The sequence below is a fragment of the Zingiber officinale genome, chromosome 11B (genome assembly GCF_018446385.1).
Source record: "Zingiber officinale cultivar Zhangliang chromosome 11B, Zo_v1.1, whole genome shotgun sequence".
Lineage (NCBI taxonomy): Eukaryota > Viridiplantae > Streptophyta > Magnoliopsida > Zingiberales > Zingiberaceae > Zingiber > Zingiber officinale.
Genome location: NC_056007.1, coordinates 22,057,131 through 22,069,261, shown reverse-complemented (window position 1 = coordinate 22,069,261; position 12,131 = coordinate 22,057,131). Strand labels below are relative to the sequence as shown.

At 38.3% G+C, this 12,131-nt stretch overlaps 2 protein-coding genes across 2 annotated transcripts; one reads left to right on the top strand and one right to left on the bottom strand.

Moving 5' to 3' along the window:
* Positions 1-1,920: 1,920 nt before the first annotated feature.
* On the bottom strand, positions 1,921-2,813 carry LOC122033833 (ras guanine nucleotide exchange factor K-like). The gene is made up of 2 exons (XM_042592997.1): positions 2,692-2,813; positions 1,921-2,590 (listed from the first exon to the last, which is right to left on the bottom strand). Exons 1-2 carry the CDS (start codon positions 2,811-2,813, stop codon positions 1,921-1,923), a joined length of 792 nt encoding a protein of 263 aa, XP_042448931.1.
* On the top strand, positions 2,599-4,474 carry LOC122034802 (syntaxin-81-like). Its single transcript, XM_042594157.1, has 4 exons — positions 2,599-3,055; positions 3,379-3,462; positions 3,559-3,663; positions 4,433-4,474. Exons 1-4 carry the CDS (start codon positions 2,978-2,980, stop codon positions 4,472-4,474), a joined length of 309 nt encoding a protein of 102 aa, XP_042450091.1. The 5' UTR covers positions 2,599-2,977.
* The last annotated feature ends 7,657 nt before the right edge of the window (positions 4,475-12,131 follow it).

Sequence of the window (12,131 nt, the reverse complement as noted above, 5' to 3'; positions counted from 1 at the left end):
CAAATGAATGAACATCAAGAGGAACAATTTTCAAGGATTCAGAACATACAGAGTTAGATAGATCAAATTGCATCATCCATTCATCAGTTACAAATACAACGTGCCAGTGAAGAGATGGAAAGTAGTGATTCTGTCAGGCCTGACCCTACTCCCATTACTTCACATGATTTTTCTAATATTTTTTGTGATGATTATGTCATTATGCAAATTTCTGATCCTACTGATATTGTTGTTGATGATGTTGTTAGTGAATCAGGTTCTGAACATTATTTTGAAGATGATTTAAGTGTAGGGGAATGCTTATTGGAAGCATTACCTCAAGAACCACCAAGAACTGAAGATGTAAGTGTAGGGACTTGTGCTACGGAGCCAAGTACCCAAGAATCACTACATGAGGATGAACCATCACCAAAACCACAGTTTGAGCCATTATTTAATGAAGAGGAGGTAACAATCACCACTCCAGGTACCATTCAAGATGACAAAGTGAGTATTTCTTGTGATTTATCAGAAAATTCAATAGAGGTACCGTTTATTGATTTCATTAGATGTGATTCATTTCTTGATACATTTTATACCCACACTAAAGTTCTCATATTTTCTTTTTACCCCACATGCGTGTGGGAGATGTTTTCTTTGATTGATGTTGTAGGAGAATACAAGCTTCCGGAGTGGATGCTTGAACTGAACCGCCTCCGTCCTCCAGAAAAAGCTTTGAAAGGAAAAATGAAGAATAAAAAGGAATTGAGTGGAACGAAAAGTACTCCACTACCGGCATGGATTATTCTTCTAAATCTTCTTCGACCACTGGAATGAAGGGGAGTTGGTTCTAATTTAGCTTTCTTTTGCATTTTGATTCATGCTTTGTTAATAAATTCGTTATACGTTTCTTTAGTTTCATACTTTGCATTTGCACTTTGTTTATACTTTGCATTTTACTTTCATACTTTGCATTTTTTTAGTATATAGCATTTCATTTGAATAAAAGTCTCCATGGGAATTTTCTAAGAAATATTTTTAAGATGGTAAAAGTTTCTTAAATTTGATCATCAATTTTAGGTCATTGGACATGATTGGATACTCTACTTACATGATATTGGTTAAAATGGTGGTGGATTCCAATTTGATTAATTGGGCTTATTTGCATGAAAATACCTAGAGAGGACCACTTTAAGCCTTAAACACTATTATATTCTTGTGTGGCATCACTACAAGAAAATTGGGAATCTACAACACTTAAACGACAACGCTTTTTATAAAAAGCGTTGTATATTTTTTTTTAACAACGCTTTTAGTAAAAAGCGTTGTCTATTTCATTATTTTCTTATTAATAGACAACACTTTTTTAAAAAGCGTTGTTTATTAGTGATTTTTACGGGTCAAAGACAACGCTTCGTAAAAAGTGTTGTCTATTAGCCTTTTTTTTAGTGTCTACGACAACGATTTCTAAAAAGCATTATCTACTGTCAAGTTATCATCTCAATCTTAAATGATCTAGACCGCTTATCTCAAGATCTGACGGCTGGATCTTCATCCATCTTCATCACAATATGGACGGCCCAGATTAAAGGAGGAGAAAACTTGTTTCCTTTTACCCATGGGACGACAAAGTACTGGTGATTCCTTTCTGTTCGCGACATCTCCTCTCGCGCGGCTGCTCTTTCTTCTCTTCACTGCCGCACAGACCCCTCTCAAGAATCGGGAAGTGTGGTGGTGGATTTCGCTGGCGATGACGACACCCAACAACCTTCCCAACGGCGCCACTACCTTGGCATGCCCATCGCCACCCCTTCCTCCTCCTCTTCCTCTGTCGCCTCCTTCAAGAGTTGCTGCTGCTACCTCGACGGCGCTCGATGTGATGTTTTAGCAATCGCTCCTTTCTTTTATGTACAAGCGTGTAAATTGCTATAATCACCTTCTTCACACGACTTGTTGCTTCTTGTTACTTCGCTGCTTGGTGGATCTCTTGATCGACTCGATCCTCTGAAGTCTGATCTGTTCTCTGAATCTTGCTATGAACTCATCCGCCTTCTTGTCCACCTCATTCGCTTCCCCTCCTCCCGCTTCATGGTTTGACGTTTCTTCTGTGGCACCACCAGACGCCTCTGCAACGTCCTCCCCGCAATTATCGGCCTGCTCATTCCTTGGACTTGTTATGTCGTTGGTGGCATCCCGACATTCTCTCCTGCTCGAGTTCTTCAATTCCTCTTTGAGCCTTCTGGCCGTTGCGTGATTTCCGTGCTCATGTTTGAGGTAGTCGGGTGGAGGCGACGGCGGCGGCGGCGGCGGCGGACTGGCCTTTCTTTTGTAGATAATATTCGGCTTCGACGTGTCGGATGAGAACGACGGCGAAGGAGAAAGATGCCTTGGGGAAGGCAAAGTGGGGGACGCAGGAGTTGAGGGAATGATGCTACTGCCTTTTATGCCGGCCACCTGTTCGACCTTATTCCCCTTCGACCCTGAGCGTGATATCCACGGGATTGGAGAGGGGAGTACTGCGGACTCGTTCTCTGAATCAAACAGGTGATCTTCAATTCCATAGTTAGCTGAGGTAGGCTGCTCATCGTTCTCTTGGTTTTGTTGTTTTATGCTTCGAACGGGCAACAGCAGATGTGATGTTTTAGCAATCGCTCGATGTGGTTCGGCACAAGGATCTAAGCAAGCGCCTGCGGCCTCCTCCCTGCTGATCACCGACGCTTCTGCTCACTACGGTCGGCACACTGCCGCCTGGATCTACTTCCGGGATCTTCCCTATTTTGTACAAGGATAGCGCCTGCGGTCTCCTCCCCTCTCGGGTTGAGCAGAAGCCACATCGATCTACGACCTCCTCTTGTCTTGGGCTGATCAAAGGTCGAAGCATCACCATAGGCCTCCTCTCCATTCGGGTTGAGCAGAAGCCCAGCAAGCAGCGTTTCTCCTGCGAACCGCTTCCAACCGTTGATGAGCAGGTAGAGATTAGGTGGTATAAGGTTATGTGATGGCTAAGGGTAGGGACAGAACCGAAGATTTTAGGGAAGCTACCCATGCGACAGCTCTCTCTTTTGGCTACGACGAGGTTGGTTATTGGATTGAAACTATCTTAAGTTTCTTCTTCCTATTGACGTGTTAGTGTTCCTTGCATTCATTTGAATATTCATGGGAGCTTTTCTTCTTGCTTCACTCTGGGCTATGCATATCTTAAATTGTAATTGCTATTTCTCAACAGTAAAGAATTCCAAGTTTGTTCTGTTTCAGAGTTTAACAGTTTGTGAGTTTGTTTCAATTGAGAACAATTCAACATACGCTAGAAACTGCTACAATGATACATGTAATTCATAAGATTTTAATGGCACCATGCTATAACAGGACATTTTTTTGGCTTGTCATTGTCTTTGACAGGCCAAATTGGTTGCGCTCTTGGCATCCTTCATTTTGCGCAAACCCTTGGAGAAACCTCCATTTGAAAAAGCTGCAATTAAGACGGTACATCAGCTGTAGAGTCTCTTGCTTTGATATTCTCTAGATACGTGATATCTCTATCATATTTGATAAATGTTTTGACAATTTTCTTATTTTTAGCTTGAAAGTATTTCAGAATTGGAACACTTCATCACTAAGCATCGGAAAGATTATGTGGATCTGCATCGAATCACTGAACAGGAGAGGGACAACATTGAACATGAAGTGAGTTATCCTAAGCTTCTGTTTGCAAAAAAGAGAGAAGAAAAAGTGGGGATTTAGCAAATCCAACCATGATGACAATGGTTCCTTTATTCAAATGCATAGACAACAAAACATAATTGAGCGAATACTGGAGGATGTTCAAAATGAGCAACACCAACAACATAGAGTGCAACAAGTGCTCCCCAAGAAGGCTCAACAATCGAAATCGTCTGCAAGAAAACCAAGGACTGTTCCCAACTATGCCCACATTTCAGCAATCAAAATCCAAGCAGCATATAGAGGTTACAGGGTAAGATCAATATGTTTGTTTCAATTTGCACACATTATGATTTCATTGACTCATGCCCATCAAGTATTTGATTAAATGTCTTTTCCATTATATTAACTACTAAGAATTCCTACGAGTTTCATCCTATTTCTGTGATGCAATGCTTTATATAATCCAATTCAAGTTCAATTAATAATTTATGATGGTCCTGAAATTACTGTTTGGTATCACATTAACAATGGCTCCATTTTAGATTGATTCTGAAGTTATGAGAGTGGAGTGATCAAAAAGGAAGACAAAGTAGAATTATCACAACTAAGAGTTTAATCTCTGTAGCTTATCGCGCTTAGTTTCCTATTGATGTGATGAATTTATTCCATGAAATTAAGAAATTCTCAGTACTCCATGTGTCATTTATGGACTCAATTCAAGTTGATGGTTTTTTATTCATGGTACTATTTTTCAGCTTATGTACTGATTTTGATGTTCGAATTCTTTTAGGTACTTGATCCAACCATGAGGCCGAGTATAAAAGAGCTTTAAAAGGCGGCTTCGAATCGAGTGTTTCTAAACATGTAACCATTATCGGTTGGCTATCAAATGGCTGTTCTTGCTGTTTAATGCCTATATTTCTCCTTAAACTTTGCAGTGTACTACTATTAGCATTTTGTAAAAGCAAGTAGTGTTGTATTTATACACTTCGTTTAGGAATACTTTTATAATGTCAGAATTCTATTATTTTGGTATGAGTTTGAAATCATTAGCTGAGTTGATTATATATAAAATTTGAATCTAGACATGGTAAAAGAAAAATAATAGTTTTGTAAATATAAAAATAATGATTTTTAAAATTTTTTTTTCTTTAAAACGACAACGCTTTTAAAGCGTTGCAAAAAGTGTTGTCTTTGTAAAAAAACAACAACGCTTTTTAAGCGTTGTAATAGAGTTGCAAAAGCGTTGTCTTTGCTACAAACGACAACGCTTTAAAAGCGTTGTCGTTGAGCAGACTTTTAACAACAGTGTCTTTAACAACGCTTTTTCAGGCACAAAGACAACGCTTTAAAAGCGTTGTCTATTAGCTTTTTTCTTGTAGTGCATGCACTGATAGCAATTGAAACTCTAGAACTTGCTTAGTTTCTTTTCAAAGTCACAATAGCATTTGTGTGCATGGTGATAAAGGATATTTGTCATTTTTGTTCCATCATATTTTCCATTTCTTTCTCCACAATTTTCATGAAACATTTTTATCTAGCATTATAATTTTTGAATCTCTTTGCTTGTCAAACTTTTATTGAGAGTTTCGGTTGATTTTCTTGATGAGTGGATTGTTTGAGATGGATAAATTTCAAGTGTGGGGGATTTGAGATGGATAAATTTCAAGTGTGGGGGAAGGGTTTGGATTAAATCAGAGGGCTTGAAGAATTTTTGATGGCTTCATGAGGGTTGCTTTTTGACTTTCGGGAATGAAATGGAAGTGACAAGAGTCCTTCATCTCTATGATTTGCTAAAAGTGATAATTCAATGGTGTACAGAAACTCTTTCATCTCTATGATTTATCTTTGTGCCAATTAAAAGGTTGTTTGCAAGTTATTAGAGGAAAGCTGAAGCTAAATGCTGAACTTGATTTGTGCTAACTTCTTTTACAAACTCTCTGGACAGTATCAAGTAAAATGAAGAAAGCTTAAGCAAGAGAAGTAAGAATTTAGCTCAAATCTGAAAAAAATCAGAATTGTTTGTGTGAGAGTTACTTATGCCAATTAGTGATGCTGTTTCTGAATGGGAAGGTTTAAATTTCAAGTTCTGATTATTGCAGGGCTAAGTGAAGTCTTTCTTGTGCACAATTCTTTCTCAAATTTCTGGATATGTATTGAACTTGAAAAATTGGAATTGTACAGAATGAATTTCACTTTGGAATGCTAATGAAGTTACTGGAAGTAATTGATAAACATTTGAATAGATAGGAATGTTATCAACAGCTTTGGAATTCTGCAGAAATTGAAGTGCAGGGCTAAAAATTTTGTATCAGTTTTGTATCAAAAATTAGAATGCAGTATCCAAATGAGTGGAAGCTTAGTTGGATTTAAGAATTTGCTGAAGATAAATGGTATGCTTATCTTTCATGGCATCTGAAAATAAGGAAGGATGATTTCAATACAGCATGATTTCAGAACAGAATCTGGACACCAAAAATGAAGAAATAATGAATTTCTGTGACTATTGAAATATAATCACAATGGTCTGAAATTTGGAATTCAATTGGTGAGTAACATTTCATAAACGAAGCACTTGAGCATAGCATCATTTACTTTGAAATTTTGAAGAAAGGGGCAACAATGGGTACTGTAAACAGTGAGGTTAAAATGCTGGAAACCAGGATTCAGAACTTAACCTTGAATTGGATTCTGGATGATGGGTTGTTGTGGTGTTTAACAATTTCTTCTTTTGCTTTCTAGTAGTGCAACATGAATACATCTTTCAAGTGGTTTGTAAGGAGAATAATAAATCTAGGGAGTTGCAGAAACTAATTGTAATTTCTGATTTTTGAAACTGTATGATGCAGAAACAAATGAGATTGCCTGGAGAATAGAGAATTAAAACTTCAACTGCAGTGCAGGAGTGGGTGCAGAACTCCATATTGTTGTTTTGGAATGCTGAAAACTTGAATTGCTGAATGCTGTTGAATTGTCTGAATGCTGGAGAATACTGGATATATAGATACTGCAGAATGCTGGAAGCTGCAGCAATGAGAAATTATGCAGCAGATGTGCTAAATTGTGTCAACCTTTTAATCTATTTTCTGATCAGGAGCAAGATTTTACAAGTGTTGTATCCATTTCATCAAGGGCTGAATTTGGTCCCTGAAATCAGTGATTTTAATCTGAAATGCACAGAATGCAGAGATACAATTTCATTTCATGGAGAAGTTTATTTCCGGAATGTTGCTCATTTCTTTGTGCAGTTTTTTTGGATATTAAATTTCATTTAATCTGATTGCTGACAGAAGAAGCAACAAACTGATGCTGAAATTGATTTGTGAAGTTGTTAGTCTTTGTTGGACAGAGTTGCTGGTGAGAGATTTTCAAAAGTCAAAAGGTTGTTGAGATTTCATCTACTTAGATATCAAATTAAATTGTTATTCTTCAAGGGAGGTCATGCTTTTCTTTTCAAACATCACTTGCTTTCTAAAATCAAATTCTTCATTGATTTAAGATGAATCGTTTTGAATCCCAATTCTGAAACGTAAAGCTTCAAATCTGAAATTCTGATTTTGAATTCTAAGTGCTGAAGTTTTCCTTGCAACCTGCTGATTAGTGTTGAATCAATGGACATTGAAGGGCTTAAGCAAAGTTCTGATTTCTGAAACTTTTGGAGCAAGCTTCTGAGTGAGAAGCAGTAAAAGCAGAACAAGCAGTAAAGTGGCTGATTTGGCTGATTGGGAGCTTGACTGATTTTGCACCTATGGGAATTAAAATTTGAGCTGTAATTTTTATGTAATTTGAAGAAAATGTGGTTGCTGATGTTGAGTCCAGATTCTTCTGTGAACCTGATTTTTGAAGTTGTTTATTCTAAGAATTGGAATTATGCTACTACTGGACTTGGTTATGGTGTCAATTCAATGACATTGATTTGCTGAAACTGTCCAGCCACAACTAATGCATGATCTGATCAGTGAGGAAGTTCAGTGGTAAGAAGAATGTGTGTATAGAGCAGTTTAAATGTGCAGAATGCAGAGATGCAGAAAATAGAATTTGAAATGCTCAGAATTGTTTTGTATCAAGTAAAAAGAAATAAAATCAGAAGCAGCATGGTATTTCAGCTTTTTACCATCTTTTCAAGTTTTAGAAATCAGAAATGCAGTGACAGCACAGGAATTTAGTATTCTAGATTTGTAAGGTTGAGATGCTAAATTTTGTTGCTGATCTTATAGGAGATGTAGAGAGGTCTTTACATTAACTGAAACTGAATTACAAGATTACTGCTGTTGAGAAGGTGCTGAAGCTTCATGCTAAATTTTTCTTGCTGTTATGTGGCTATTGATAGAGCATCATCCTAAATTGGATAATTTTTGTTGCTGTCATTGATGCCATAGAGTTTAGTAAAGGATTGTTTAACTCAGAATTTGAAATTTACATTAGTCTCTGAAGTTGATACTTGGGAGCTAAGCTATTGCGTGCCAAATTTCTGCCAATTCCAAATTCTGTTTTACTCTGCTTGAAGGGGGCAGGATTATATTTGCAAAGCTCACAACAAATTGTCAATGCTGGTTTCGGATGTTGGAACTGGAAAAAGTTTTGATTAAACAGGGAAGTTAGTATTCGAAACCAGAATCCAGTTCCAGATTCAGAAACATGGTTAAGTATAAGAGAAGAGGCTAAGTATGATGCTAGACAAGTGTAGAAGGAGATGTTAGCATTTGAATTGAAACTGTATCATCAGATTAATTATGTGCTGAGAGGAATCTGCTGAATTGAGCCAAGTTCTCCTGCTTTTCGAATCTGAAATGAATGGAATTGGAGTTAACTTGATTCATGATTTAATGAGCTGTCTTCAAGGCTTATTAGCTAGGCATAATTAGAGTGAAGTTGCTGAAACAAAATCAGAAGACTAAGTTACAGATTCATAATTCCACTGTGCAGAAGCTTAAAATTATCAGGACTTAGATATTTTTTATCAGATATGGTGGATTAGGAGCATGTGATGAACTAACTCTAGGAATCTATGATTCAATTGGAAATTTTGAAGGAACTGCAGTAAAGAATTGCAAACAGAAGGAAAGCTTGCATTCAATTTGAATTCGTTGCTAATTTCAATTGTGTTGTCCAGATTTATGGAATTATGAAGCTGACATTTGAGAACCAGTTATCCGATTTGTTTGTTTGGCCAACAACAGAACTGAATCTTTGGGAGGTTATTTGAAAATGGTACATTAGATGTTGGGATAACAAATCAGTAAAGAGGGAAAAGAAGGAAGAGAAGCTTCAAGAGTGTTAATACATTGTATGCGTGATATGTTTTATTGTCCGAGACGGACAAGTTTAAGTGTGGGGGAAGGGAGTTATTCTTCATGAGTTGAGATTATTTTTGACGTTTCAAAGTGCTGGAATTTAAGTGTAGAAACAGTGAGAGAATTTTTTTTTTTGGCACATCAAAAGAGTATCAAATATGGAAGATAGGGTATCAAGATTTTTTGTTTGCCATCAAATTGAAGGAGAGGTTAGCTTGATACTTTGAAGTGGTAATAACAAATGGTATTCATCTCTTTTTACATCAAAGTGGTCAACTCATCAAGTATATTCCTCCAATACTCTCATCTTCTCATTTTCTTCATTAATGTCTTTTCTTTTGCCATTTCATCCACTTTCATTGTTCTTTTTGCTTCCATTTCAATTCTTGATGATGAAATCCTTTTGATTCATGTATGCTATGTTTATAGTGGTGGAGAATTAGGAAATAAGCAAGCTTATGGTAGTAAAATGTTGTGAGTTGCATTGAGTTGAATTCCACATATATGCTATTTTGAGTGTGAGGGCTAGAATAGGTAATTCCTTGTGAGAATGCAACTTGCTTAATTTTTCAATTGGATTGAAACTACGATACCTACTGATTATTGTTTGGATTGTATTCATGATTGTTTGTGATCTTTAAAATGATCGTAGTTAAATTCTTTTTACCATCTTCTAGGTATTGCTAGAAAATTTGTATGGAGATGATTTTAGGTTTTATTGACTTGTACGGGACGTCCAAGGCTAAGTGTGGGGGATTTGATAACCATGATTTTAGCAATATTATTTTGAATCATAATGCATGTTTTTATTGGTCTATTCATAGCTTAAACTCATATTTGCATTACATTTCATAATTTGCATGTGATCTTGGACTTAATTGTAAATTAGTCTATTTTCATGGTATTTTGGTGCTAATATTTGTTTATTATTTTGTAGGCATCAAAAGGGTCATGGACCCGATCAGATTGGACCATACTTGGGCTCAAATCTAGGGCAAGATGAGGCGATCAAGACCTGGATTGATTTGGACCGTCCGTTGAAGATCAAGCAGATCTGGGCCATCCGTCAAGCATCTGGTTCATCCAACCTAATGAGGAGTAGATCTGGACTGTATATGAAGATCAGTACTGTTGGATCGGATTTTAGGTTATTTTCCACCGTTGATCGAGCTCCGAAGTATCTCAGCCGTTGGATCGAATCTGAGGAGATTTAAAAGGCCGCGTGAGAAACTACAGTGCTCGGGCTCGAGCGTTCGCGATTTTCCTCACTGTTCTTCTTCTTCACTGCGTCGCTGAGTTCCCGCACTCCACTTCCAAATCTGAGAGCAACATTCTTCACCGACGGCGATCTCCAAGCTTCGGCGTTCACCTTCCGAGATCAAAGAGTGGCCGAAGGGAGGTTTCTTCAGCTGCATTTGGGATTCTGTTTCATCGTCGCGATCCTGGCAGAGGGAGTTTTCTCGACCAGGGATTTCCGCAATCAACAGATGCTTCAAGGGAGGTTTCTTGACGTTTCTGAGTCTGTTCCGATCTCCATTCCACAGCGAAGCTAAGTAGATCTGATCAATTGAATTAGTTTCGCAATTCACAGGATTTTAGCTTTGTTCTTCGGTTGATGAGATTACCAGTCGGGCGTGAGTTTAAGGGGAGGTTTCCAAGAGCTGTGAACGTCACCTGGCAATAGTTGGAGCTTGTACATTGTTCGTTGGGTGTTGAGGGGAGGTTTCCGATGCACCTCTGTCTCACAGCAGGGTGAATGAAGCTTGGTTTCGGTTTTGGGATGTGGAGTGTTTAGGGTTTTATTTTTCTTTGTTGTGTCTTTGAATTGTTCTCAAACTCTGATCAGATCTTCGGATCTGAAACCTTCATTTGCAATTTTAATTTCTATGTGAGAGTTTATGTGTTTGATTTCAATTTCTTGTTTTTAAAACCCCAAATCTTAGATCTAATTCTGATTAGTTTAGTGATTCTGATACTAACAGGTTGTAGAGTTTTGTGATTTAGTTAGCAATTTAATCTTTGTGACTATGATCTTGTTTAGGTGTTGGATGCCTAATTTGATGATTAGATTGCTATTTCTATTCTATGTTATTGTGAATGAATTCTTGAAATGGCTGTTGAAGTGATTGAAATTAAGGATTGTATGTAGTTTGGTCAATTAATGATTTTATGATTCTTGATTGATGAGAATGCCTAATAACTTTGTTAATGTGAGAAATCAATTCTGAATCAAATCTAGAGTTCACACACACATTTTGCTAGTAACCCTTGGAAAAAAATACGACTTGGGACTCGTTGCTACAACGCTTGTATTAATTTTAATGAGTTTCAATTTTAATTAATTTGATGTGCCACGTGACATGAAAATGGCACGGTGTGGCTACTGGCTCATGGGAGGCTACCGGTGTGAGCTAGACAGGACTACCTAGAGGACAGACTCTGCACCTTCTATAGACAGGATGAAGAGATGGTAGACCATGTTTTTTTCAGATGTCAGCCTGTTCAGCAGCTATGGGGACGTGTCAGAGGATGGTTACAGATGCGCCCACATATGGCCACCTATCGATGTATGTTGCGGACTTCAGGCGGCAGTACCACGGGACCTCCTCCTTGGCCAAGGCCCGTCGCCTTGCCATGTCAGCGATGATACATCATGTGTGGATGGCAAGGAACCGTAGCATATTTGAGGGAAAACGATTTGATGGAGAGCTAGTCTTCAGGAAGACACAGATACATGTCTTCAGGACACTTGGGATACTAGCGGATCAGGTACTTGGGCATCGTTGATTTCATTCATCTCATCCATCACATCCTAGCATCATACACCCACCGACGGATTACGTCGACACAGGGATGCCCTCTAGCTCCTAACTGGAGGGATACATTGACACCTACAGGAGCAGGACGCTAACGGGCTACTATCATTGCAGGAGTATATGGATGCCATGGATGCAGCTTGCAGATGGTACCACAGTTGGAGTGTTAGATGAGGGGAGCGGCGAGGTGGCACCACAGCGGATGGAGTCATGCAGTAGAGCGTGAGGACTGCATGTGGGTTACCTTATGGGATGAGGGTACTGTACGTGAGGAGTGACCACAGCGGGTGGAGTCATGTAGTAGAGCATGAGGACTGTATGTGGGAGAGCTTGTAGAGTGGTGAGAGTGATGTACAGGTGCATAGATCCACCTCAGAAA